The sequence below is a fragment of the Miniopterus schreibersii genome (assembly GCF_964146895.1).
Source record: "Miniopterus schreibersii genome assembly, chromosome: 12".
Lineage (NCBI taxonomy): Eukaryota > Metazoa > Chordata > Mammalia > Chiroptera > Miniopteridae > Miniopterus > Miniopterus schreibersii.
Window position 1 is genome coordinate 41,143,446 of NC_138112.1, and position 23,311 is coordinate 41,166,756.

General features: G+C 43.3%; 1 protein-coding gene across 1 annotated transcript in view; it reads left to right on the forward strand.

Annotated features, from left to right (window-relative positions):
* Nucleotides 1-23,311, forward strand: part of SWAP70 (switching B cell complex subunit SWAP70) — a 68,745-nt gene that overhangs the window by 39,918 nt on the left and 5,516 nt on the right. Inside the window, exons 4-9 of the mRNA XM_081154335.1 lie at nt 5,420-5,647; nt 8,468-8,614; nt 9,912-10,020; nt 12,371-12,552; nt 17,296-17,403; nt 18,922-19,088. Coding sequence (XP_081010461.1) covers nt 5,420-5,647; nt 8,468-8,614; nt 9,912-10,020; nt 12,371-12,552; nt 17,296-17,403; nt 18,922-19,088 — 941 coding nt within the window. The remainder of the gene's footprint in view (nt 1-5,419; nt 5,648-8,467; nt 8,615-9,911; nt 10,021-12,370; nt 12,553-17,295; nt 17,404-18,921; nt 19,089-23,311) is intronic.

Consider the following 23,311-nt stretch of genomic DNA (forward strand, 5'->3'; position numbering starts at 1 on the left):
TATGAAATCAATAAAAATATATTAAAAAACAAAACAAACAAAAAAAACCAACCTAGATGCTGCTTAGAAGAATTATGCCAGTAAAGCCTCCAGTATCACCTTTTAAGACATTTTGTAGTTACACTCAATGTTCCAAATTTCTTTGTGTTTTCCTTGTAACTGGATGAGGGGTGGGTCTCTGGCCTGTGATGTTTTAGTTCTTTCCATTACTAAAATATTCATGGTGAACTTGAAAGAGACCTTGTCCTGATTTCAGAATTTAGAAATTAGTAAGGAGTCTTTCCTTATTCCTCAAGGCAGCGCTTGATTGATGTGAAGGACTTGTTACTGGCTTTAAATCATCACGGAGCCCCTGGCTGTGAAGGGAGCCAGTCAGCATCAGCCTCCAGACGGCTCTGCTTAAGAAGCTCAAAAGATTTCTTCTCCAGGTGGCTCGGTGAAGAGCCGGGACCCACGGGGCCTTGGATGTGTGCGATGACTCTCTGCACCCCGGGGCCCCAGCCCGCTGACCTTCACCTTGGCAGGCTGACAGGAATGTGTCGGTCCTCTTTCCAAACAAATTAATCTCGTTTGGGAAGGAAACGGCCTCTCTTTGACCCGATGGAATAGCAGGCAGCGTACCTTGTCATGTTATTGTGTGGACCTGTGGTGTGTTTTGACATTCTGAACTCCCTCATTGTTTCTTCTAGTTAAAAGTAGGATTAGAGTTACTTTTACAGATTGTTCCTCTGTGGCCAGGAGTACTTGGGTAGGGAAAGAAGGGATCCTCGGGACAGATTTATGTGGAAATGCTTTGTCTGGCTGCTGAACCAGCTTCCTGAGGTTTAAAATATGGCCTTGAATTTATTGAGCTCTCAGCACATCCCTGTTCTTTGACCGAGCACTGCAAACTCGAGGTCACACTATTTTATGGAAAACACCAGAGTCATAATATTTCTTAAGGTGGCTATCTAGTTTAGATTTTGCTTCCTTCCTAAATATTTTAATAACATTAAATATATATATATATTTTGGTCTAGTTTTAGACATATAGATTCTAACAAAATTTAATGTGAAAAGAGATGTATTTAAAGTATAAAATTTGAAAATAGACTGTCTTTGTTATGAATATATACATAAATTTAATTGTAATCTTACCAATAGTTTTTAGACCTTATACATTTAAAGTAATATTTTATTTTTCCAATAATCTACCTACCGTAACGATCATTTGCATTTTAAGTCCAGAATGTTTTTAAGTCAGATTTTTATCTTCCGGCTTTGATTAATGCTGTATAAGTAACAGTGGTAGTTATATGAATAATATAAGTGGTATAAGTAAGCTTGCTTTTGACTTAGTTTTCCATCATCCAGAAAGTAGTGTCAAGAATATTGAATAAATATTTAAGTGACCTACTACACAAAAGTCAAGAAGTGGTATGTCCTTATTTGAGATGGTTCTGTAATTTTTGTCAAATGGTATTCCTGGAAATATGTGTCTGTAAAGTACAGTTTTTACTTTAGTATTCACTTCCCACAGAGCCAAGAACAAAACAGGATGTGTCCGTTGTGAGCTTATTTGGAAGAATTGCCTTGAAATAAATATCAAACCTAAAATAGTTTTAAGAGACCCTCCGTGAAATAAAACCTGAATTGTTGTTACTCTAATAAAGGCCCTTTTAAATGATGACAGGGCAAGAACTTTTAACAAAATATATTTTGGAACCAGAGGCATCGAAAATCACATGCAGTTTAAAGGTTTATTCTTTGTTATTTTGGGTGAAACTTGCTGGGAAGGAGGAAGTAAGCTGCTTCCTGAAACTGAATGAGCTCTTAGAATTGATGCAGGCCACTCGAAAGTAACACGCAGCACGTGATTTATTATTTAGTATAATTGAATAGTTGAGAATGGTAATGCTTGTCTCTTCTTGGCCCAATATAATGATCTAAGAGGTCCTTAAGTGACTTGGTTATGAGAAGTAAATGATTGTGTTGAAAGTCAGCAGGAAATGAATCTAATTGCTTGTCTGGCACAGTTGCTGGCAATGCCGAGCAGATGCTGGGTGCTGATGATCAGCTCAGGAGGGCTTGGGAGGCCACCTTCAGAAAGGTTTGCTAGTCATAGGTCCTTTCTGGGGTACAAACATTATACAAGGTCATCCAATAGGCAAGAAGAACTAAAGCTCCGAGTGTGAGGGGCTTGGGTCCATTCATAAGGGAGAGGTGAGGAAGAGCTGAGGCTGAGTTTCTTGACATGGTACAAATACAAGTGGTCAGTTGGATGCACCATCTTGCCACGCCCACTTAAAAAAAAAATCCTCATTCAAAGATATTTTTTCCATTGCTTTTCAGAGAGAGGCGGAGAGAGAGAGAGAGAGAGAGAGAGAGAGAGGCATTGATGTGAGAGAGACACATCAGTTGGTTGCCTACCAGAGCCGGGGATTGAGCCTGCAACTGTGGTGTGTGCCCTTGGTCAGAATCGAACCCAGAACCCTTCAGTCCGAGCAATGATGCTCTAACCACTGAGCCAAACCTGCTAGGGCCATGCCCACTTTTCATCCTACTTGTGGCCGTATGCATATGTTTACATTGGCCTTCCTACTAAAATTTCTAGTTGTATAGTTACTACATTTACCCCAAGTTGTGATCAGGCAGCATGGGCCCTTCTTTTGCTGCCATAGGGAGATCGAATTTCTTTACATGTTAATGCCTCCAAGTTGAACCATGGGCAGTCATTTATTTTAATGTTCTTTTCAACTTTATCTTTCTTATCTTTCTTCAATCTCTTCTTGCCTTTATATATTTCCTTTCTTTTCTGTCCCATTCTCTCCTTCCCTCTTCCTTTGTCTTCCTCTTACCCATTTCCTTTTTCTCTCTTCCACTGACTATCCCTGTTACTTCTATTTAAGAGCCAAGAAAATAATATCTAATAAGCTTAAGAGTAGATGATAGATCTCCAACAAGAGAAGGAAAGAACTGTATTTTTCTCCAACAAGTAAACATTTGTTGACCATCTACCATATGTTAGACTTAGGGGATTAGATAATTTTCATACTAGAGGATTTTTACAATTTTATCACATTAAATTGGTAGAATTCATGATTTTTATTTTGACCTTGTGATATTTTATAAACGCTTTCTTAAATGTAATTTTAAATTGTGGAATAATATTCCACTCAGTGCAGAAGGGAAGTAGCATTGATGGAGTACTTAGCGTGCCAGGCACTGTGCGAAATGTCCTATGTTTGTTTCATTTTATTTCCATAGTAGTTATGGGTGATGGGTGTCATTATGCTCATTTCATCAATGAAGAAATGGAGGCTTAGCTTAATTTATTTCAGTTTAGCAAACATTAATTGAACTCTACTACATTCTAGGCACCATGCTGAGTTCTGGGGACTCAGAGATGAGTGAGACATGGTCCCTCCATATGGAATTCAGAAAACCATGGGGAAGCCAGTCAGTAAAGAGGTCATTTTAATTCAGTATGCTAAGTACAGTGACATAGAAGAACACCTGCCCTGGGTTAGGGGTGGTCAGAGCAGGTTTGCTTCGCAAACTTTAATGTGCAAATGGAAGTTCCTGGGGTTCTTGTTCAAAGGCACATTCTGATTTTTGGGTCTTTGGTGGGATCTGAGATACTTAGTTTCTAATAGGCTTCTAAGTGCTGCTGCTGCTGGTCCACGCATCTCACTTTGGGTAGGAATATCCTAGACGATGTAGGACTTGAACAAATACCAGTTAGCCCCGGTAGAGAAACGGATAAAGGTATTCTAGATAGAGAGGACAGCATGGGGAAAGGCACAGAAGCATAACAAAGGGTGTTATGTGGGTAAACTACTTATAATCTCTGGCAAGTGTTGGCAAACAATGGGTCGCTGCCTGAATCCAGCCCATGGTCTGTTTTTGTATTTTCTACATGCTAGGAATAGTTTTTACATTTTAAAGGGTTGTAAAATAACCCCAAACAAACCCAAAACAAAGAAGAACATAAAATGGAGATGCACAAAGCCTGAAATATATATTCTCCAGTCCTTCATAGATAGCTTGGGCCCCTGATCGGTGGTATTGGTGGTACTGGTGGAACGTAAAGTGTGCCGTGGGCATAGTGGAAGACTGAGAGACAGTAGACAGGGGATGGCCGCCAAGGGAAGGGATGCAGAGGAGCTTAGCCTTTAGCTTTGAAGTGACAGGGACCCAGAGCAGTGTTTAGACGGGAGTCACTGGCTCAGGTTTTGTTTTAGAAAAATGTCTCTGCCAGAACATAGATAGAAGGGGACAGTGCTGGAGGCCAGGGTACCAACTGGGAGGCCTGAACAAAGGCACATGGGGTGGGAGGAGACAGAGCTGAAAACTGTCTTGGGCAGTTTTTCATTCTCTTTTGACTGCAACCTGTAGGAAGGTAAACATTTTATTTCATGGCCCAGCACACAGATATAGTCATACACAAAGCACAACTTGTCACAAAACAATATTTGTCTATATTGTGGATAAAGTGAAATATTTTTTCATTTTATTAAAGAAAATGCTGGTTACTACCCACTAGTTGATTTCATATTGAGTCATGACCTACAGTTTGAAACACACTGATGTAGGGAGATAAAAACAGGATTTTGTCACTGATTTGATGTAAGGGAGTGGGAAACAAGAATCCTGCCATGGTGAATGGTATTGCTCCCAACCAAAATCAGTAATAGAAAGGGAAGCCATTTGGAAGGTAGAGATGATTCATTCATTTTTGGATATGCTGAGTTTGAGAGCGTTGAAAGATACCCAGGGTTTTCAGAAAATAACAGATAACTATTACTGACGATCACTACCTCACTGTTTTGTTTAACTGCTATTATTTCAATAGTAGTATTTGCTACTGTTTTTCTAGACAAAGGTATGTGTTTCAGGACTTAATAAGCTCTTCCAGGCCAAGCGAGGAATTCAACATTGTTTACAACATTGTCAGTCTTCTAACGGGAGGAGCAGCATGAATTTAAAATAATTGGCTTATATGGAAAATGTGTAAATTGGGGAGTAACTTGTACATATAACTTTGAGATACTTATTTAATTTGGTGCATGCATATTAGTTCAGTAAGATGAATATTCTGATATATTGAAATATTTATCCAGGAGAGAGTAATCAGATCATATTAATGAGTTTGTGTATGGTAGTGTGTGTGTGTGCAGTTTGTTTTAGTTATATATACAAATATACGCTCAGAGGGTTATCAATTTTTTATTCCTTTACTTATTCTAAGTTAATATAGAACCAGGGGCGTTGATCCATTCCCTTCTCCCTGACAGCATCATGACCTCTCAAACACCCACGATTGGTGCTGTAAAAGAATATTTCTTAAATGAACCTTATCAATGTAAATTGGAAACATGCCCAAGTTAAAACGTTATTTTTTTTACTAATGTAAATAACTTCTAAATTCTTTATATAGATTGAGTACCTGCTTAAGAAACTGACAGAAGCTATGGGAGGAGGCTGGCAGCAAGAACAATTTGAACATTATAAAATCAACTTTGACGACGGTAAAGACGGCCTTTCTGTGTGGGAGCTGATTGAGCTGATCGGAACCGGACAGTTCAGCAAAGGCATGGATCGGCAGACCGTGTCGATGGCCGTTAACGAAGTCTTTAATGAGCTTATACTAGATGTGCTGAAACAGGTGAGAATCCGATCACCCGTGTTTCTGCTCACCTTTGGAACTTGACATGTTTGAAATAAGACAAGCTTTCATCACAAAGATGAATATAAGTCCCTTACACTGTCACACTGATTTAGAGCAGGAATAAAGTTTCTTATTTTCTTAGACTTTCATTTCAAGGAATTACTGGTGCATTTTTAAAGTACGGTGAAGCATTGGAAAGTTGCTATTTTGAAAGAACTGTTTAAACGATCCCATTTCCAAACTATTTTTAAAGTACTTTCACGTCATGTGTGCATCCACACTTATTGATCTGAAAGATCCCCAGGGCATATTGTTCGGAGGAGAAAGCCAGGTTGTTGGGCAGCAGGTGTCTTGTAGCCCCTTTCACAGCGTGATGTGTGCGTGCAGAGCTGTCAGGAAGGATGCTCAGCAAAGTGCTGAAGTGATCGCCTCTGGATTGTGGAATTTCTATGAACTTTTCCTTCTTTATTCCTTTCTTATTACTGGACTTACTACTTTATGTGATTCTATACATTAATCTATGTATAAGATTATATATTTTTATAAAATCAGAAAATACCCTTATTTTTGGAAGGAAAACCCTTTATATAACAAAATTGCATTTATCTTATTAGATTGTGATGTCTGTTTTCTCAGCACCTGCAAAGCAACTGGTATACATATGGAAAGCCTAATGCTTGTTAAATGGAATTTATATGTTTGTTAGCGGATCTTTCACATTTCTTACATTATTGTATCGAATAATAACTCCAATTTGGGATTTCCTTACTTTGGTCTTTTTTTCACTCAGTAGGTGCTATTGTTGCCTTTACTCTTTTTTTCCTAGTGGAGCCCATCAGTAAACAGCAATTGAGGCTTCATTTGTATAGGTTTTTGGTGCTTCGAAGAGATGTGAGACATGATCTCTGTGCAAAGGAGACTTCTAAGCCCACCAGGATGGCAGGATGTCGGACTCCAGAGGAATTTCAGTATGAGATAGCTTTAAAAAATTTTTTTTAAATTACAGTTTACTTTCAATATTGTGTATTAGTTTCAGGTTTACAGCATAGTGGTTAGACAGTCATACACTTCACAAAGCGTTCCCCTTGATATTTCCAGTACCCAAATGGCACCATACATATTTGTGGTGTTGCACAGCATTATTGACTGTGTTCCCTGTGCTGTACTTTACATCCCTGTGACTATTTTGTAACCGCCCATTGTTCCTCTTAATCCTTTCACCTCTTTCTCCCAGTCCCTCAACCTCCTTCCCTCCTGGCAACCACCAGTCCTCTCTGTGTGTCTATGAGACTGTTTCAGTTTTGTTTATAGCATGAGATAGCTTTTGCTTAAATGTCCAAGGATTAGGAAACTGAACAAGTAATATGATTAGAACTTAGTGTAATAATCAAATGATACTTACAGCTCAGCTAATATCATATATTTAATGGTAGGTATATTCTACCATAGGCTATCAACACCTAGACATTTATTTATTTTTTATTTTTTAAATATATTTTTATTGACTTCAGAGAGAGGAAGGGAGAGGCGGAGAGAGAGAGATAGAAACATCAATGATGAGAGAGTCATCGATTGGCTGCAGCCCACAACCTGGGCATGTGCCCTGACCGGGAATAGAACCCTGATCTCCTGGATCCTAGGTCGATGCTCAACCGCTGAGCCACGCCCGGCTGGGCAACACCTATACATTTAATATATATTTATTATTATTTTTTGATTACAGTTTGCATTCTATACTATTTTGTATTACTTTCGGGTGTACAGCAGAGCTGATAGACATTCATATACTTTACAAAGTGTTCCCTCCGATAATGCAAGTGCCCACGGCACCATACATAGTAATTACAGCATTGCTGACTATATTCCCTATGGTTTACCTCACATTCCTGTGCTTATTTTGTAACTGCTGATTAGTGCTTCTTAATCCCTTGCTTTTTTTTACCCCACCCCTGTTACATTTAATATGTAAATTCCAGCTCTTCTTGAACAGCCTTGAAGGGCTGTAATAATGTGTAGTTTTGCTGAAGTAAAATTTGAATGATATACCTTTGAGGCTGATATATGGGAAGGAAGTACAGATTCATAGGTCTGAGCATAGAAGCTGCACTTAAAAGCCAGTGTCCTATTGGTTCATTCTTTTCTGCTCACCTGGAGCAGAGGTAATCCTCCAGGATAGTGTGAGGTCAGGCAGTAAGGTGGGTTGGTGCCGGAATGCGATTGGTTGAGTAGAGAATACTTGGCCAAGTTGACACCTTTTAGCGTTTTCATTGAGATTTTAATTTACTGAGAATCACTGTTGGCGTGTGTGTGTGTGTGTGTGTGTGTAACAGAATAGACTGATAGTATAATGAACTCCCACACATACCCATCATCTAGTCCCAGTAACCACCATCACATGGTGAATCATACCCTACCTACTTTTGCCTCTCCTGTATTATCTTGAAACAAATCTCAGACATTTCATTTTATCTATAAATATTTCAATAAGCATCCCTAAAAGATAGGGAATTTAAAAAACCACAATGCTATTAACATCAGGGATTCTAAAGTCGACTCTCTATCTAGGGGAGGGGTGGTCTCTGTGTCTAAAATTCTGTGTAGCCTTTTTCTGCATGTGCTTGAGTGAATATGACTGGATGTGGTGTCCTAGCCTTCATAGATCCTCAAAGGGCTCATGATCCACAAAGGGCGAGAACATTGATATTGTTTTGAGGACCATATGTCAGATAATGGAGTAGGCAACAATATCAAGGAAGAGAGGTATCAGCTCTTTTAAATAAAAGGACAGGCATTCATGTAAGATTTAATATCTTACAGGGTTACATGATGAAAAAAGGCCATAGACGGAAAAACTGGACTGAACGCTGGTTTGTACTAAAACCCAACATAATTTCGTATTATGTGAGTGAGGATCTGAAAGATAAGAAAGGAGACATTGTCTTGGATGGAAACTGCTGTGTGGAGGTAAGAGCCTACTGGTACCTCTTTCTGGTGCTGCCCCCTGCTGCTCAAGTAGTTTATCTTCCTTATAGACTTCAGAGCCTTAAAACAATCTTAAAACTTCTATTGCCAATATAATATAGGCATTAAGTCACAGTAGTTTCTGAACTAAAAATTAAAGATTCCTGACAAAATATTTTTCTAATGTGAGTTTGTTTTCTGTCTTATACTTGTGAACAAAGTATAGAGCTTAAATCATACTTGTTTGAACATTTAAGGAATCATTTATTGAATAAAATAGAGTCACCAAAAGAAACTAAAGCAAAAAAATCAGTAACACAATGTTTGAAATTATGAATAGGCCAGAAAATGTGGGCCATTTTGAGTGCAATGAATAAAACTGAAGAAGATGTCAGCAATACCTTTGAATATTTTGAGTGACTTTCAGGACACTTTATTCATAACTGTTAATTCTGTAAAGAAACGAAGTCCTCAAGAGCATACATTTTTGAGTATTTATATCTGAACTATTACCAGGTCTGTATTTGTTGGAGAACATTTAAAATACCTAAGCTGTTACTCATAAATGATAATGTATTTTGATGGATGAAATGGTATGGATATATTAATGTCCCAGGATGTGTAACATACCAGTCTAGGCCATACCAGTCTCCTTGTAAGGATACAGGCCAGGAGCCACAGCTTGCCAGCAACAATATCGCAGGCGCAGGTAGAGGAGAGGAGGGCACATCTCAGGCAGGCGTGGGAATCACCGTGGCTTAGAAGCCTCGGAGCTCATAGGAGTTAACACTTGTAACTCCATGGACATACCTTCCAGGGTTCTTGTAAGGAATGTGCTCAGGTATGAGTCACTGTGCTTAGGAAAGCCCAAAGCTTGGCATCCCCACCAGGTGCTGATGGTTCTCCCATCCCAGTCTGGATGTCATATACTAATCAGGAGTCATTGTTCCTGTAAGCATTGTTGCCCAGGGGACAGAATTAGTGAATCCGTAATATGCATTTTTTTATAGTTTTCATTGACATTGAATTTCAGCCAGATCTGTGTAAATAATTAATTTAAACACTTAAAAATAAAATCTTAGCCCTGGCCGGGTAGCTCCGTTGTTCGTGTTATCCTGCTGCACCAAGGGTGCGGGTTCGATCCCTGGTCAAGGCACATACAAGGATCATCCAATGAACTGCATAAACGAGTGGAACAACGAGTTGATGTTTCCCTCTCTTTCTCTCTCTCCATCTCTCCTTCCCTCTTTCTAAAAAATAAAATTAAATCTTAAAGAACTAATTTAGCTTTCTGTTTTAGTCTTTGCCTGACAAAGATGGAAAGAAATGCCTTTTCCTCATAAAGTGCTTTGAGAAGACCTTTGAGATCAGTGCCTCGGACAAGAAGAAGAAGCAGGAGTGGATTCAGGGTAAGGGAGCTTTTACTGTTGGCTGGGCTGTAACCTGGGAGCTCTGACTGCCCACTTTTCCAACTCATAAAACCTACGAAGGCTTTGTTTCCTCATTGTCTGTGTTATTTCTGGATGTAACGTGGAGGCTTAAAGAAAAACGAATCGAGAGGCGTTTCCAGATTTTTAATCAATTTCATTTTCATAATGACCTTGTGGGAAAATCGTAAACTGGACATTTTGAGTTTTATTTACTACTATTGGGAGAGTATGGAATTTCCTCTTTTAACAACTGAATTATCGTAAAGGGGCCATCTTGAGTTTTGAGTAATATATAAAGCAGAAGAGGAATAACAAGAGTAGCTTTTGAATAATTTTTTAAGATCAGCTATTTTCACAAGAAATCACTGGTTTCAAATAATTATCTCAAGAACACAAACTTGATTTAATAACTTTTCAACTAACGTATTACGCCAAAATTAATAAAGAACGAGACACTATATCAGATTTTTTAAAAAATCATGGGAGATTCTGAATATGATATTCTTGGACATAGGTAGTTACCAGGACCTCAGTGTTTTGTTTTGTGTTTTCGTTTGTCTGTTTGTTTGCACACCCCTGGCCCAAAGCAGGAGTTTGCAGTACAGAAAGAAAAATAGTTTAATATTGAATGACCAACACGGAAGTGGAGAGCCAAGGATAAAAACCCGACTCCCCTATGGCATGTAGGTTAGAGATTATATAGGGCAAAATCACAAGACACCGGGGGTTAGGGGTTCAGGGTCATGCTGGGAGCTGGTCGGCTGGAGGTGAGGGGAGGATACTAAGTCATTTCTTCAGGTCTTGAGGACAGTTCTGAGGTCTGCTTGGCAGCCCTCTGTCTGGTCTCATGGGAAAGTAGCCCGCGGGTCTCCACCTTAGGGCTCAGGAGCTGAAACATAACTTAGGTCAAGATGTTATCCTTAGCCTGCCCCAGGTCCAGACCGTGTGACGTCAGTCAGGCCTAGGCTCCTGCCTTCTGCTGCCTCTCTGATTACCTAGGGGGCTGATTATCCAGGGGCAAGGCTAGGTCTGAGTAATATATATGTAGAGAGAGAGATGATTTCTAGAGCTAGGATTTAAAACTAAATTTAATCAAAGTCATAGGGACCCTCAGTTTCAAGTAAAAATAGTATCTTGAAAACTAGGGTCGGTTTTGATGTGGTTTAAGCGTGAGGCTAGCCCGGCGAGGTTTGAATCTTTCCCGTCACTTGGGCTGAGCTGTGATTCTGTAGCTGCTTTCCTCTTCTGTGGAAAGGGAGCAATAACAGCACTAGCTCTCAGGGTTGTTGTGAAGGTTAGTAATTAAGTAATGGAGGTATACTTGCACATTTTAAAATGCTACATCATTGCAGAAATGTTCGTGATAGGTCGCAAGCCACCTAAATGTCTATTAATTGGGAAGTGGTTGAATAAATTACAGTACAGCTGCTCGTGGAGTGCTGTGCAGTGCTTTATGTGTAGTGCTTTGTGTACTGACATGGGAAGCTCTCCAGGATAAATTAAAGAAAAAAACCAAGGCTCAAAAGAGTATGTTATGCCACTGTTTGTGTCAAAAGAAGGTGGAGGGCGTATATACATATTTATTTGTATATGCTTAAAATATCTCCGGAAAGAGGCACGAAAAACTTAGCATTAGTTGCTAGTGGAGGGGGAACCGGGTAGTTGGGGGTAGGAGTAGGAGAGAGATTTCCTCTATGTCCTTTCATGCTTTTGAATTTGAACAAAAGTATTAGCTATTCAAAAAATTAAATTTCTATAATTGAAACAACCAGGAAAGAAATTAGATTTTATATAAAAATTAGATAATGCACGTAAAGGGTATACATATAGCAGGCATTCAGTGAATGGTAGCTACTGTTATCATCTCAGGAAGGGGGTGTACAGGGAGATGGTTTTGAGAGGCGTAGTTGTCGGGCAAACTAAACACAGCAGGTAGCAAATCGGGCATCAGAACTTCGAGTCTCAGCCCTTACTCTGGCTAAATTGTATTTAGCCTTTTGAGAAGTATGGAGAAGGGAGTTGAAAGTGTTTTAAATAAATTCTTCAAATGTGTGTGATATTCCTGAAACAATCATCTGTTTAAGCACAGATATGCAATTTTGGAATTTTGGAGCTGGAAGTGGCTTTAGAGATCATCTCTCTCATTTTAGAGATGAGGAAACCGACACCGCAGGAGACTGTGTGACTTGCTCAGGGTCACCCCGCTCCTCAGGGGCAGACTCAGAGTCTACACTGGTCCTGTCTGGCTTCTTCCTACTGTGCCACTTGGATGTTAGGCTTACAGAGAATAACAGGTACTTCCCGTTTTTTCCTCCTATGCCTCTCACAGCCATTCACTCTACCATCCATCTGCTGAAGGTGGGTAGCCCCCCACCGCACAAAGAAGCCCGCCAGCGCCGCCGAGAGCTCCGGAAGAAGCTGCTGGCCGAGCAGGAGGAGCTGGAGCGGCAGATGAAGGAGCTGCAGGCTGCCAACGAAAACAAGCAGCGGGAGCTGGAGGCCGTGAGGAAGGTGGGAGCCGGGGCGGCTCTGCATCGCAGGAGCCACCGCTGCTCGCTTCCCAGCTTTGCTTTTACCAAGACCAGGTCGCTGCAGTTTAGGGAGATTTCTCTGTTGTTGAACTGTGTTCTCAGGAAGCGTATCTACACCACGCGAGACACCCTGGTTTTCCCAGCCCCGCGAGTGTGAGGGTCTCAGGGCAGCAGGGACATTTCATTGATCAGAAAAGCATATTTATAAGAATGAGCACAGTTGAATTTTGTCAGAGAAAGACGAGAAATTTTATTCCCCTAAGAGGTCAAGGTCGCTTTTGGTGACCTGGGCAGAGTCTGTTGCTCTTTTCGTTTTCCCTCTTCACTCCCATCTTCACTCATGAGGACCTTGCAAGACCTTTAGTGTAGAATTGTGGGTTTTACTTACTGTGTGGAGTCAGAGGTGGAGCCGGGTCAGCTTCTCCTCCCATCTCAGGACTAGGAGATCAGGTGCCACAGGCTGTACAGGGTAGTTGTTAACGGTCACTGGGAGACCTTGTTCCCTGGTTTTGTCATGGTTTTGGGGGGGGGAGTGCCCAGTTGTGGGCACGGTCTTTATCTGGGACACCTCTGGGCAGAGCCTGTCTTCCTGAATCGCTGAGCTCATGCTAACCATGAACTGAAAGACCCTTTGTGTCCTGCAGCACCTTTGCCCTTGGGTATGGGGGTTGCTTATAGTATGTTATCAGTGGAAGTGGGGTGTCCCTTTCCCCACTGAATGCTTGGGGTGGGATCCTTAGGATATCTCAAGAGAAGGAATTTTCTGAGACTCGCATGGGAGGATGAGTGATTTTTATCTTCATGGAATTACATCTCTAGGTTTCCAAAGTCCCATTTTCCTTAATCCGGTCCTGGAAGACGTGCAGCTGGGGATTCAGTAGAGTAAAAGCAGAGCCAGTGTCCAGAGTTTCTGTTCCATGTTGGAATTGGGTTCGTACATCATTAGGCTAGTTGCAGTCCATCAGTCCATCGTGCGTGGGGCCCACATGGTGTGGGCCCTGTGGGCGAATGTAGGGGAGCTGGGAGAACAGGAGAGTGAACTTCTTTGTTTAGGAGATTAAATATCTCTAATCTTCCTGTACCTGCAGTGGCCATGCCTACTCAGCGACCTGTTCCCAGGTGTGATGACAGGAAATCACCCTCCCTATTTCACCCAGACTTTACTGGGCATGTGTCTTCCACGCCCCCACCCTGGCCCCTGCAGTCCCTTCCCCCAGAACTCTGCAGGGGATAGACTGGTGGCCCCCTGGGGAGTGTAAAGCTGCAGCCTCCTGGCAAAGCTGCACAAATGACATCCTATACTATTTGGCCTTCCCTGTGGTCCTTTCCAGTTATTCATAACTAGGTTAATTACCACAGTATCAGTATAAGGCCCCACATTCCTGGTGAGATTCTCTTTTTGCAGCCCACGAAAATGCCACACTTTATGCTGACTTCCTCTGAGTGGATTCGCAAAGAGTTTTATATACTTTTATAATCTTAAGAACCATGTGGACATACAATCTTAGAAATAGCTGTTCCTACAGCCCACAGACTGAAGGTTCTCAAGTTTGATCCTGGCCAAGGGCACACACCTCAGTTGCAGCCTCAATCCCCGGCCCCGGTTGGGGCATATGTGGGAGGCAACCAATCGATGTTCCTCCCTCCCCTCCCCTCCCCTCCCCTCCCCTCCCCTCCCCTCCCCTCCCCTCCCCTCCCCTCCCCTCCCCTCCCCTCCCCTCCCCTCCCCTCCCCTCCCCTCCCCTCCCCTCCCCTCCCCTCCCCTCCCCTCCCCTCCCCTCCCCTCCCCCCTCCCCCCCTTCCACTGTCTCTGAAAAGCAATGAAAAAAATATCCTCAGGTGAATAATAATAATAATAATAATAATAATAATAATAATAATAAATAAAGATAGCTCCTTAGGTCTTGCTGCTCTTCTTCCTGCCCCTCGCCTCCTTCTGCTGTAGTACATTCTCTTTAAATACTCCCGCCACAGGCCTGGAGGAGCACCTGCAGTATGAGACTATTGCTTCCTCCACCCACGGTGCTCAGAGCAGCAGTGGGTGTTAGGAGAGTGGGGATGTGGGCTTGGCATCCTTCCTTTGTAACTTAAAAATTACGAAATGGGTCATGCATACAAAGGAGAGTGTGAAATATGTGTGTACAAATACAGCGACTATTTCTGAAACTACTGCCCAAGTTAAGATAGAATATCGCCAGTATTTTAGAAGCTCCTGTGTCCCCTGTCTTTGAAAGAAATGGCAAACAGCAAGTCTGTGGTTTATGTATGGTTTTATGAGTTTTTATACATGCCTAGGTTCTTGTGACTTCCACAGACAGAATGTGGAACAATTCCAGTGCCCAAAGAATTTCTTCACACCACTCTTTGTATTCAGGCCCTCCCCCACCCCAACGCCTGGAAACCAGTGGCCTGTTCTGTTCCTGCATTTTTGCCTTTTCCAAATTGTCGTATAAATGGAATAATTCGGTATATTTGTTTTCAAGACTGGGTTCTTTCGCTTAGCATCATGCATTTGAGATTCATCCCCCTGGTGTCCTTTTAAATTCTCCTGAACCCGGCCTCCCAGCAGCATGTGGGTGCCCTGCTCCGTGTTGTGTGAGTGCCTGCCTGAGCTGACCAGGCCTCGGCCACTTAGACAGCTTTCCTACTACCCAGCTTTATGGAATTATATAAGCAACTGATTTGGGATTTGATGGATAAGTGTTGGAAAATTATTACAGATCCCTTAATAATCTTTCATTTTTTGTGTGTGTCAAGAAATATAATTCTTGCCCTGGCCGGTGTGGCTCAGTTTGTTGGAGTGTCGTCCCATACACCGAAGGTTGAGGGTTTGATCCCTGGTTGGGGCCATGTGCAGGAGGCTGATCGATATTTCACTCTCACATAGACCTCTCTCTCTCACTCTCTCTCTCTCTCTCTCTCTCTCCCCCCCCTTTCCCCCCTCCTGCTCCCTCCCTTTTCCTCTCTCTCTCTCTCTAAAATAAAATAAAGAGAAAGGAATAAAATTCTCTAATTTTTCATTGAAGCGTTTTTAGAAAAAAATGCTGCTCAGATAAATATTTTAATCACCTGGAATCAGGTTACATATTTGTGAATTTTGTATGCCTTCCTAGGCCTTAGTTGATCCAGAAGAAGGAATAAGAAATCATGGTGTGTGTTTTTTATTTTATTTTTTAAATAAATTAACAGATTTTTTTTTAAAGGCCATAATCAAATAATTTTTTAAAAAACTTTATTTTTTAAGGGCGGTTTTAGATTCGATAAAATTAAGGGGAAGGTACAGAGATTTCCCATAGCCTCCTGCCCCCCCACATGCATAGCTTTCCCCATTCTCAACATCCCCCACCAGAGTGGTACATTTGTTACCATTGATGAGTCTACACTGACACATATCACCCAGAGTCATCATTTATGTTAGGGCTCACTCTTGGTGGTCTACATTCTGTGGGTTTGGACATGTATAATGACATGTATCTAGCGTTAGAGTACCATTCAGAGTATTTTCACTGTGTTCTATCTATCCATCCCTCCTTCCAAAATAGCTTTTATTTCTATCTTTGTTTCTTTAAAAAATATAATTATTTGAATAGGTAATGCAATCAGATGGTTCAAAATTTAAAAATATAAAAAGGAATTTAGTGAAAAGATTTCCTCCCATTGTTTTCAAGAGATCTTAAGGCTGGAACTCCTTACACTGTTTTAAATAAAGTTAGTTCTTTTGGGGAGAGCTTCAGAGCCTGCCTTTCTCCCTGGGCAAATGCTCTGGAGCTGGGGTGGAGACAGTGGTCTGCTTCTCTTGGAGGGATACTCTGCTTGACGAGCTGTTGCTCGGTGGTCACCTCTGGTCTCAGTTTGCCTCTCCCAGTGTGGAGCCTCTGCCCTCCAAGTGAGTTGGGACAAAGGTGCTCATGCCTGTCATACTTCAGGTAGAACATCTACCCTGTAAGTGGGGGCTGGTGGAGGAAGAGAGCCCCAGGCCTCTCAGCCGCTCTTGCCTGGAACAGGGTTTCTGCAACATGAAGCTGGGTGGATGAGAAATACCGGTGGCCAGCCCCTCCTGGGGAGATACCGCGGCCCCGGACTGGCAGTGAGGAGTGGGGGAGCCTTGTGTTCCAGGTTCCATTGTCATGGGGCAGCGCTTCCTTCTCACTGACGTTGAGGGGGAAGAGAAGGGGCTGCACTGTGGCTCAACGTAGACTCTCACTGTCACTGCTGAGGTTTAGGTGATTTTTTTGGATCAATGTTCTCCATTTGCTGTATGCTCTTAGGATAATTCTCAGAGACTTTAAATGGTTGTTTTTGTTTTTAATCGTTGGTTCACTAGGGAAAGGGTCCATGGAGTTCCTCAGGCCATCCTTCTGGAAACTGAGCTGTGGTAAAAGTTTTAAGGAATAATGTGTAAGATGACAAAACTGTATAGGACGAACTCAAGAAATAGATCTCGAACCTCATGAATGCATTTGCGAGTGAATGTAACGCAGTGACTCCATTGCAAAATGTTGCTCAGACTTGTCATTAGTCATTCATTTAACTAATTTCTTCTGTATGTTGACTGGGGAAACTGTTGGAGTGGAACTCCAGCAGATCTAAAAGTTTTCCATATTTATTGAGTGTTAAAAATGTTTGGATTCTTGCATATGTTTAAGTGGGACCCTTTCTCTCTCCAAATGCACTTCCACTCTAACATGTCCTGCTTCTCTGTGGATGGGTTTTCATTGGGTAGAAACTGGAAGAAGCAGCATCTCGGGCAGCAGAAGAAGAAAAGAAACGCCTTGAGACGCAAGTGGAACTGCAGGCCAGGTTCAGCACAGAGCTGGAGCGAGAGAAGCTTGTGAGTACCACACGGCTGGAGGCTCCTGCTGCGTCCGCTCAGAGCCACCCTGGGCTGGAGGGCGGAGGCCTGGGAGGCTGCAGTGAGGCCCTCAGGTCAGCTTGGCTCTGCTACTGACTTGCAGTGGGCTACTGGGAACATTATGTGTGTGTTCCTTCGTCCATTATCAGTTTATCGAGCACCTTCTCTATGCCGGGCACCATGCCAGGGATGTAAAGGTAAAAGACATAAGCCTTGCTTTTGAGACCCTGAAGTGGAAATTTAAGGGATGGGGTGATAAGTGCTGTGGTTAGAGTGATTGTATGTCTTGGTTTGACTGGGATAGTCCCTGCCATCCTGGTATAATTATTAATAGCATCCCTTTTCCTTCTCAAAGAGTCTTCGCTTGGGAAATAAGTAGCTGTGGAAAAAGTACGCATAGGTTCCATGACATATCTCCTCTAATGAGCAAAGTAGAGGCTTCTGAAATCATGAGAACGTAGGAATTCTGGTCTGCTGCTCTTGGCAGCTCTGATTCATCCTAGAGGCTCCCGTCCCCAAGGGACCCAGGATTCAGGTAGTTGGCAGGTCTTCTCACACTGAGTCCTAAACGTGTGGGAGAGTGCGGGGCCCGGCGCCTATTAAACAGGTTCTCATCATGTTGCCTTTGGGAACTTTCTGTGGCTTAGAGTTGAGGTGGACATACTCGAGTTGTGAGAGGAGGGCAGCTGTGATGTAAAGGGGTCCCACACACACTGCCAGGGGTCTGGGTTTGTTTCCTCTGCTGCTTACTGATCATTTGTTTCTCTTCTTTGAATTAGAGGGGTTATCATGTGATCTGCCGTGACTTGTGAGGATGAAGTGAGCTAATACAAGTGAAAATAGTTTATAAACTGAAGACACATATGTGCATGTGTGCTGCTATATTTAGGATGTGCTTGTCTTTTCATTGTTAAGGCAGAGATTCAAACTCTTAAATCCGGAAGGGAGAGACCATAAACTTGTCAGGACACTAAGTTACCTGCTTGAATCCCCCCCAGGGCTGGAGGTGCCCTAGGGAGGGAGACGGAGGGGGTGCTAGGTGCTAGGTAAGTGCAGGAGTCTCTGCCCACCAGTGTTTCCTTTCCCTTTGGCAGTTCTGCCTGGGGAAAGGTTCATTCCTTTTAGAGAAGACTCTGTTGGAAAAGAGCTTGTAGCTTTAAGACAAAAAAGAATTTAAAGAGAAATTTTACAGGGAAACGTGTTTTTTTTCTTCACTTGATTCTGAAGTGTGGAGTGGAAGGGATGGAGAATGTACTGGGGCAGGAAAGTGGCTCTGGGGTTGCAGTTCGTCCCAGGCCCAGGTGTGGTCCTGGTGTTGGCATTGGGAGCGGGGCGCTCTATTCCTCTGTTTTCCGATCAAGGACTGAAGGGCAGGGCCCCCCTCCTGATGGGCTGCAGCTGTGGGCTGTGGCAACCCCTCAGGACGGTGGTGGAGTGGGTGGGTGTCCCTGAAGGTGAAGGCACCTGCATTTAAACATGACCCTTTTGTACCATCAGATCAGACAGCAGATGGAAGAACAGGTTGCCCAAAAGTCCTGTGAACTGGAACAGTATTTGCAGCGAGTACAGGAGCTGGAAGACATGTACCTGAAGCTGCAGGAGGCGCTCGAGGACGAGAGACAAGCCCGGCAGGACGAAGAGACCGTGCGGAAGCTCCAGGCCAGGTGCCCGATCAGCTTGTGCCCCGTGCCTTTACCTCCGGCTTCCAGGAGTGGCTTGCGCTGGCGGAGAGGGAGAGGGTCTGCCAGATGGGACAGGCCCTGGCGGCTTGGTGGCTGCATTGTTTATCCTCAGGCTGGGGCATGGGCAGAGCCTTGCTTCTGGGCTGCAGACTGACCTATATCTATTCTAGAGCAGCCTCGGGTATGCTGGGTGGGTGCCCCTAGTCATATTCCAGAATGTCCGTGGGCCCGGATCAGCTCTGGTGAGACCCTGGCTTCATCGGCCTGTTCCAGACCAGAGAACGGCCCTTGGTAGGGAGAAGGGCCTGCTTCACGCCAGAGCTGCAGCCACTTTTGGGGGGTAAGGAGGAAATAAGCAGTTTCCATTTGGTCATTCAGGAATTGTGACATTCCTTAAATAATAATTATTTGAAATCTTACTTTTAGAAGCTCTTAAAACCTAGATCCCCCCCCCCCCGCCGCGTCCTTAGAGCTTTTAAAGTCAGGCTTGCTATTTATGATAGTCGTGTTCTCGGATGAGAACTCTGAACTTTTGGCCTTTGTAGCAGCAGGAAAGACGAGGTGGAAGGAAGGCCCCAGCGGGCATTCGGCTCTCCACTCAGCTCCTGACTGCTTCCCCATTTGTGTTCCTTTGAGATGTCTTGTCAGCACTAAAAACTTACCTGGTGGCAGCAGCGGGTCAGTGCAGGTGCACGCAGGCTTTGAGCTGTGACCCCCTGTTTTGGGGAACAGTGGTGGGACGGCCTGGGGTAGATTTTCCATGCCTGCCGTTCCACGTGGAGCAGCTAAGGAGGTTTGTTTAATATTTAGGCAGGAGGAGAAGAGGTCTTTGTTGTATACTTCGCCAAAATGACTTCAAAAATAAACAGGTTTTGACAGTTGTAATTCTGTTAAGGAAAAATTATCTTCTAAATAGAAAATTAAACGCTTAGCATATTACCTGGCACTTGCAGGCCCACAAGTGTGTGTTCCATGTTCTGTGATGTTAACTAGATTCTTGGAGCTGACACCCAGTTGCCATTGGCAGTGATGTTGGCACAAGAACCACTTATTGGGAAGGCTTGAGTCCCATGTGACTTCCAAAAAGAGGCATTCTAAGGGACACAGGATGGTTTTTGAGCCTCTTTACAATTTTTGGTATGTTGGGAGTTTATAGATAGATTACCCTGTGCAGAGAATTTACAGGTGAGCTATGCCATATGTATTACTGCCCTGCAGTTTTGAGAGAGGTTGATTAGAACACAGCAGAGATTAGATCACAGAGGGAACCAGGTAAACTCTGGAAAGCTTTTGAAGTATTAGTTATTTTCTGTTTATCGAATGAGTGATCTTTTGAATAAGGGACAATTTTGGATAATAAAACTTGTAGTTTTTAACCAGTGCTAAATATCAGAATCACCTGCAAAGCTTTTAAAAAATACACATGTAGGGCCTGTCCCACATTTACTGAGTCAAAATATCCGTGGGTAGGAGCCAGGCATGAGTATTGTTATTTTAAAAAACGCTGGCCAGTTGTTCTGTACACTCAGATTTAAGTGCCTAGCAAAATGGTTTCAACCTTTTGAATGCAAATGTAGCTAGTACATATGTACAGATTTGCACCAGTAAGCTGAAATTACTGCACAAAAGTTAACTTTTTCTTGGTGTGCAAAGGCCACTTTATGAATATAATTATTTTACTATTCTAAATTATTTTTCTTTCAACTTAGCTTTTGGAACTTGAAATGGATAAACTGATGCCCTCTAGTGGTCATTTTAAAGTGAGACAAGTCCCTCTGCCGAAGTCCCAGAGGCTGTCCTGTTGTCACAATAGGCCTTTCTGGGTAGGAAAGTCAAGGGCAGCAATAGCGAGTCATTCTTAGACTACTTGGCATCCTGTTCTTCCAGTGGGTGACCCTTTCTCTGTCAGTGTCTTAAGTTTCCCCAGAGATACTTAAATTGTTTACATTTACAAAGTTCAAGGACTTTGACTTGAGCCATCTGGGTCTCGTCATTTTTTAAATATATTAAAATTGAAGTTTGCTTTTTTGATGTGTAATCTGAAGGTTATCTAGCCTCTTCTGAACGGGAACTCAGAAGAAAACTGTTCATTTGACAACCCAGCTATTGGAAAGTTCTGAGGCCGAGCCATAATCCACCCCGTTATAACTCCCACCCACTGCACTTTTGGGCCTGTCAGGCCTCGTAGCATACTCCAGTCCTGTCTGTGTTCTCAGCAGCTGGCGCAGTGCCTGGCACACGGCAGGCACCCACGGGGTGTTTTGTGAATGAGGAAATAGGTCCAAGTTCTCTTCACTGGGGCCATGTGGAGCAACAGTCTCTCCTGTGTGATAGTACTTTTCATGTATTTGAAGGCAGTTAGGAACCGAGCTCTGGAGTGTGTTTGATTCCCAGCTACTTTCTAGCTGTGTGATTTTGGGAAAGCTATTCCACTGCGTTGAGCCTTCAGTTCCTTGTCTGTAAAATAAAGCTAGCTGCCAGCCTCGTAGGGTTGTGAAGGTTAAGTGAGATAATGCTTGCAAAGTGCTCGATGTAAGGCCTGGCTTTGTAATCAGAGTGCTGGCTTCTGTTCCTTTATCTCGTTTGCTGATGAGGAAGACAGATGATATGTAGAATGTCAAAATAAGCGTTCGTAAAAGATACTGACAGGCTGGAATGATGGTTTGATACCAAGAACATCATTTAAAATATCAATAGAACAAGCATAGGATGCAGGAGACCTGGCTAAATAGCAATTCACTGGAAAAGATTAGGAGTTTTACCTCCTTGTGATGTGATTGCCAAAGACCTCATGTGCTCTCAGGCAGCCTCAGTGAGTGTGAAGGATCCGGAGCTAATGAGGCAACAGTCCCTCTGTAATAATAAGAGCTGCTATGTAGTCAGCACTTTCTACGCGATAGGCACTATCGTGTTTAATGCATCAGCAAACAGATGGTGGGTGTTGTTCCTATATCTTTTCTGTAAATGAGGAAACTGAGGCACAGAGAGGTTAAATTCTTTGGTCAGGGGCTTGTTTGCAAACCACAGAAATCAACTTGGGTTAGCTAAAGTAAATACTTTCTTGGAAGATTCTTGAGTAATTTACCAGTTCCACAGAGAAGCAGGTGGCCAGGCCTGGAACACAGACCAGGAACCAAGGGTGGCCGAGCCGCCTAAACCACAGCCCAGCCCAGGCCACGGGAAGAGTCCAGTCAGAAGGCCACCGATGCCAACATTAGCACTGCGTGTCAGTGGTTGCTCCTGCCACCACTTGATAGTGGATATTGCTGCCACCAGCAAGATAAGTTCTCTACTGTTTCTGCTTCTTTGTGTCAGTTGCCTCAGAGTCAAAGATCCAAGAGAGGCAGCTGCTTAGCCAGGCCCAGTTCCAGCTTTCACTGTGTCCTGGCTGCTGAGGGGTGGGAGGGCAGGTGTCGCCTGTGGCTTCTGAGGTGGGGGATGCGTCCTACTTTCTGTCAAGACACCTCCTGTGCCAAGTTTTCTAGAATGTGAAGGGGACTCAGAAGCCGGGCAGCCTAAACACTGCAAACATCCATCCCCCCTCCATACTTTTACGCTGGCATGCAGAAAGGGTTCCTTCCAGTTTCATTCACTGCTGCACCCCCAGTATCTAGAAAAGACCACGGAAGGTGGGTAGTAGATCCAGGTGGAGCAAGTAAATAAATGCACTGGTCGGACCCCATTTGTAGTGTGTGTTCAGGTGCCGCCATCACAGTCCAAGACACAGGCCAAGGGGCACAGGTTGGCCCTTCGTGGAGCTAGGGATAGGAGATGGGAGAGCTTATCTTAGCTGAGGAAGCACTTTCTAAGGATTGAGGCTGCCCGTAAATAAACTGGCCTGATCGGTGCAGCAGTGAGCAGCCGACCGCACAGAGTATCTAAGTTGAATTGGGTAACCACCTCGCAGGGTGTTGTAGAGGGAATTTTGACAGTGCTGTGGTTGGAGGGTGGGGTGGAGGAGTTGGAGGGTGGTCAGATAAGGGGTGTGCAATCTGTTACTTCACTTCCTTTGCTGTTGGTTTTAGGTGGTAGTGACTGGCCTGCTGTGGGACTTGTTACTGATGGTCCAGACACTAGAGGTGCATCCTGCCCTGGGCTGGCATCTGACCACAGTTTCTGTGCTTTGGGTACAGGTTTGGCCTGTTAGTTTAGTTTATTTAAATACCTATGTACCTGGAAATGCGCAGATTGGCAGCCTATTATTG